Source organism: Nelumbo nucifera, chromosome 1 (assembly GCF_055504915.1).
Source record: "Nelumbo nucifera cultivar China Antique chromosome 1, China Antique-T2T, whole genome shotgun sequence".
Classification (NCBI taxonomy): Eukaryota; Viridiplantae; Streptophyta; class Magnoliopsida; order Proteales; family Nelumbonaceae; genus Nelumbo; species Nelumbo nucifera.
Window position 1 is genome coordinate 146791207 of NC_142649.1, and position 5737 is coordinate 146796943.

A 5737-nucleotide genomic window follows, 5' to 3' on the forward strand; every position below is an offset into this window, starting at 1 on the left:
CCTGGGTTTTTATAAGATGGCTTGGCCCAGGGACCACTTAATGTAAGTGTTGGGCCCATAGGGTTCATACGATGGACTCAAGGGGTTTATTGAGATTTTCAGTGAATTTGGCTGGGCCTTGTATTAAAGGCTGGGCCGAACCCATGTGGCTGGTGTGTAGATCAATGCTTGGGTCCCACGCCATACAAAGAAGCCCAACTGGGCAGCAGATTGGAAACTAATTAAACACTGAATGCTTAATGGGCCAAAAAGCCCATTTCGAAGTGGGCTGATATGATCACCCATCAATGGGGCGAATTTGAGATTGAAGTTAGCAAAAAGGATTGGGCTCTTAGCCTTATCCACTCTTAGAGACCAAATTCAAATCAGATTTGAATCTGGTAACCTCCTGATAAGATCAGGAGTAAGCTAACTCTATCTGGGAAAGGGATTAAGATTATCCCCTATCCAAATACTGATTTGGATTGGGATAACTCCTAATTAGGAGATTTCTTAATCAAGAAGAAAAGAGAGGAGATTTTCGAATGAACCATAGAGAGGGAAATCAGATTTCGATCCAAGAGGTTCTGGTAAGCAAGAAAGGTTCCTGCGAATTGAGATTAGATCTCATTCTCTCCAGAAAAGAAAACAGTTCAGCCTTTTCGTTTCTGGAAATCTCGTCCTACCGCCGCCATCTGCATTGTTGCAAGATTTGATCTTTGCAGAAAAGAAAGTCAAGAAACCAGTTCTTGACATCAGTCTTGCAAGAAAGACTGAAAGAATTCAGTGTTTAGTACATCCAGGGGATTCTTGTGAAGGATCCAGTGTGTAGGACGCACCCTGCTGGTTCTGTTCCATCCACAGCTGTGTCATCTTCAGCAGGGACAGATCTTGGAGCATTCTTTGGGCGTGAACACCAACTTTGGGAGATACTGCTTCTCCGGATCAGGTATAATCCTCCCATTTATCTTTTGGTACAGATCTGGTTTGATTAGGGTTCAAGTAGATCCTTGAATATTGTATTCTAAATTCAGGGAATATGATTCCCAGTTGGGAGAAGGTAGGAAATTTTTGAAATTCGCCCCACCCATTCCGCAACCTTTATGGCGTCCATTAGATGGATCCTACCATTCTTTCAGTGGTATCAGAGCCACAGGTTCGAATCTTGAACCAAAAGAAAATCAGATCTGACCCTGCGCAGATGGATAGAAGGTGTTCTTTCAAGATTGCGCAGATTGTCTTCTTTTTTTTTCAAGAAACTGTTTCTTGTTAAGGGCGATTGATCTGAAATTAATTTCTATTAAATCCAAAATTTATTTGGAATTGTTCTTTATTTATTTTGATTTAATGGACTGTTCAAACCTGGAAATCGCAATGCAGTTTTAGCGCAGATGGTCTGCGCACCCTTTTTCTTTTCTATTTATTTATTTCATTCAATTCGGTCTGTAAATAATTTTTTTTATTTTTTAGACTGAATGTATAGGATTTGATCAAGAATGTAATTAATAGAAATAGGATTTCTGTTATTTTTCTTGATTAAAGAAGATGGAAGAAGATGGCGGCGCTGGAGATTTGCAGATGGAGAAATCGTTTTCTGCGATTTGCAGTTTATGAAACTGCAACCCTTGTGATTAACCTCTGTTTTGCAGGTGGTGCGAACAGTCCATAATTGTTTTGTGTTTGCTAGAAATCAAAACTATTAATTTCAGATCATTCAATAATTAATTCTTGAATTGAAAATCAGTTTTGGACCATTTCGGACTAGATTGGACCAAAACTGTTTGGACCGAATCTGGGTTTCGAAAGGGGCTGTTCTCAGTCCAATTGTCTCACACTTTTGTTCCAAATCTGATGTTCAATTACAGGGATTAATTCGGCCCACCTGTAAAGTCCAGTTTTAAAGGGTTAAAACTGCAAAAGCCCATTATTGTGAGATTAGCTGTATGGGCCGAACTGCTATCTGCGATTCAGCCCATACACCTAGTGGACATTAATCGTTAATGACTTGGTTTTTAAATGGGCCGTTGAATGGGCTTTACAGCAATTAATTGATTGGATCAATTCCTCCTTTACATGTGATGTTTGGATGTTTGATGTGCTGCGACCTTGGTTTTTAAATGGGCCGTTGAATGGGCTTTACAGCAATTAATTGATTGGATCAATTCCTCCTTTACATGTGATGTTTGGATGTTTGATGTGCTGCGACCATGGGCCATAAGTACTTGGCCCGTGATGACTCGTTAGTGGCTCTTGCGCACACCATGGCTGAATGCACATCATTGCCATGATGTCCCTGAAGGTCATTGGATGACCCCCTCTTTGCCTGGTGGGCCCCACAACCCTGAAAAGGGATGCGTACGGAACCCCTAGCCGATGAAGGCCCACCAGAAATCTGACTTTATGAAAGTCAGTGGGAGCCACTTTGGTTTGACCTAAATTAGAACTAGGCCGTAATTTTGTTCCCTCCAGCAAATATGAATGCAAGTGATAGGGAGATCCATATGATGGACTCTCTAAAGGCCTTCCGTCATTAGCACAATGATGGGTCCATCAGTAATGAGGAAACGCACCATAAAATTGGGCTATCCATTTGCTGTTGGATCTGTTAGAGTGTTTCATAAGATGATAGGGGCGTCATAGACCGATGTGGGAGGGGCTTCACCAGAAAATGGGAACTCTCTCACGGTACCTTGGCGTAACCTGAATATAATGGGTGTGCACTCACTGACAGAAGGGTTTACCTGAAAACGGCTCTGAACCTTGTCTGACAGAGGCCAAAGGGAAACTCATTTGATGAGTGGATATGATCCGTCACAGAAAGGTGGTGGGGTTATGCAGCTGAAACAGTTGGCTTCACGCACCCCATGTGATTTCCCACATTTCCAGAGACATTTCGTCGTCTCCGTCACTGAGATAGGAGGGAAATCTCAGAGATGAACAAATGGGAATGGAACATAGATTAAAAGCCATATCTATGTAGGTAAACATGAATCAAACTAAGGTTGTGGACTAATGATTTTGCTGTTTTATCAGAAAATGGCAAACGGTCAATTTGCAAAGCTTCTAGACGATAACAAGCTTAAGGGCCCAAACTATGCCGACTAGTACAGAAATCTTATGCTGGTCCTAACTTCTGAAAAGTTAGACAAGGTAGTGAAAAATCCTGCCCCGGAACGTCCGGGTGATAGGGCTTCTGAGGCCCGTAGGAGGGACTACCAAGATTGGGAGGATAAGAACTCCCTAGCCCGCTGCTTTGTCATTGCCTCATTAGACAACTCAATACAGAGGCAGTTCGATCAGATCGAACTTGCCAAGGACATATTGGACAGTCTAAGGACAATGTATGAGGAGCAGAACCGTTCTACTCGACAGAAGGTCCTGAAATTGTTCATGACCGCGCAGATGACCAAAGGGCAGAAAGTTCATGACCATTGTCTTCGGATGATGGGATACATCAACGAACTTGAAGCTCTTGGATCCGGGCTAGATCTTGGCACGCAAGTGGATGCCATCCTAAATTCTTTGCCCTCTTCCTTCAATGCGTTCACTATGAACTACAATATGAATAAGCTGAATGTCAGCGTCCAGGAACTCAGCAATATGTTGCAGAGGGCCGAGGATTTACTCAAGAAGGATGAGCCTGTGGTTATGCTTGCTGAAGCTAACAAATCGGGCAAGAGAAAGAGAAAGGCAAAGAAGCCCCAGAAGAAGACTACCAAACCCAAGAAGCAGAAGAAGAACAAGGCATCTGATGTCTGTCACTTCTGCAAGCAGACCGGCCACTGGAAGAGGAACTGTCCTACCTACCTGGAATCTAAGAAAGGTAATATCGAAACTTGTGTCATAGAAACTAATATGTTAGTTACTTCTGTGTCCTGGTGTGTTGACTCCGGGGCTTCAACTCATGCGTGTAACTCACTGCAGGGGTTCAAAGTTAGCAGAAGGCTGAGTGAAGGTGAAGTGACACTGTTCTTGGGAACAACTGCAAGTGTTGCAGCTGCGGCAATAGGAACCGTAGAATTAGTTTTTAAAGAAGGAGTCCTTGTACTTAAAGATTGTCTTTATGTACAGAACTTGAGAAGGAATTTAATTTCTGTTTCAAAATTGTGTGCTGATGGATATACTGTTTACTTTAGTAATATGATTACTGTTAAACGGAATAATAAATTCATCGCATGCGGGGAGCTAGAGAACGGTCTCTATGTTCTGCATCCTTCTTTGGAAAATAACTTAACCGAAACTACGTCGGTCGAAAATCCCAAGAAAAGGACTCGTGATACAGTAAATCTCACGTGCCTCTGGCATTACCGACTTGGCCACATCGGTGTCGACCGAATCACAAGACTGGTAAAGGATGGTCCTTTGGATTTTCTAACCGTAGAAAATCTTCCCACTTGTGAACCTTGCCTCCAAGGTAAGATGACTAAGCGGCCATTTGACGGTAAGCCTGAAAGATGTGCAGGCACACTTGACCTAATACATACTGATGTATGTGGTCCCCTGAGTGTTAGGACACGGAATCAACACGTGTACTTCATCACCTTTACAGATGATTTTTCACGATATGGTTACGTGTACCTAATGAGACATAAGTCTGAATCATTTGAAAAGTTCAAAGAGTTCAGACAGGAAGTCGAGAAACAGTTAGGGAGAGAAATTAAGGCCCTTCGATCAGATCGAGGTGGCGAGTATCTCTCTGACGAATTCAGGGACTACTTAAAGGCCAATGGGATAGTGTCACAACTGGCTCCTCCTGCTACACCTCAACTCAACGGTGTTTCAGAGAGGAGAAATAGGACCTTATTAGACATGGTCCGGTCACTTCTCGTACGCTCAGAATTACCCACATCCTTTTGGGGATATGCATTAGAGACTGCTATCTACATGCTGAATAGGGTTCCAACCAAATCAGTTCCGAAAACTCCATATGAGCTTTGGACCAGAAGGAAGCCAAGTGTGAGACACTTAAAGATTTGGGGTTGTCCTGCACACGTTAAAAGAACAAGTGCGGACAAGTTGGAATCTAAAACCAGCCGTTGCCTGTTTATAGGCTACCCAAAGGATTCGGTGGGTTATCTATTCTATGACCCAAGTGAGCAGAAAGTGTTCTGCAGTCGAAACGCCCGATTCTTAGAATCCGATTACATCCTGGACACCCATCGTCAGGAAATAGTTCTTGATGAGGAGAGCTCAGGAGCAGTGGGAGATGACCCACAAGTTCCAGGTAATGACCAACCTAGAAGGTCCACCCGGGTATCCAGACCACCAGTCCGATATGGTTATGACCAGGATAGTTACCTGGTGGAAGCCTTGACTAGTGAAGAGGATCCCGTGTCTTACGCGGAAGCTATGTTAGACATAGACTCCCAGAAGTGGGTGGAGGCCATGAGAGCCGAGATGGACTCAATGGAGACCAATGGAGTCTGGACTCTAGTGGATCCGCCCTCCGGGGTAAAAGCAATTGGTTGCAAATGGATCTACAAGAGGAAGAAGGGCCCCGATGGCAGGATTGAGACCTTTAAAGCTCGTTTGGTGGCGAAAGGGTATACTCAGAAAGAAGGCATCGACTATGAGGAAACCTTTTCACCGGTGGCCATGCTTAAATCCATTAGGATCCTGCTAGCTGTAGCAGCGTACCATGATTACGAGATTTGGCAAATGGATGTCAAAACAGCGTTCCTGAATGGAGATCTTAGTGAAGATATCTACATGCAGCAGCCGCAAGGCTTCATTGCTGCTGGTCAGGAACACATGGTAT

The 5737-nt window shown here is 43.6% G+C and overlaps 1 protein-coding gene across 1 annotated transcript; it reads left to right on the plus strand.

The window, feature by feature from the left end:
• Positions 1 to 3019: 3019 nt before the first annotated feature.
• LOC148803961 (uncharacterized) lies at positions 3020 to 4087 on the plus strand. The gene is made up of 2 exons (XM_088887590.1): positions 3020 to 3802; positions 3904 to 4087. The coding sequence occupies exons 1-2, from the start codon at positions 3097 to 3099 to the stop codon at positions 3915 to 3917; spliced, it is 720 nt and encodes a 239-aa protein (XP_088743716.1). The 5' UTR covers positions 3020 to 3096; the 3' UTR covers positions 3918 to 4087.
• The last annotated feature ends 1650 nt before the right edge of the window (positions 4088 to 5737 follow it).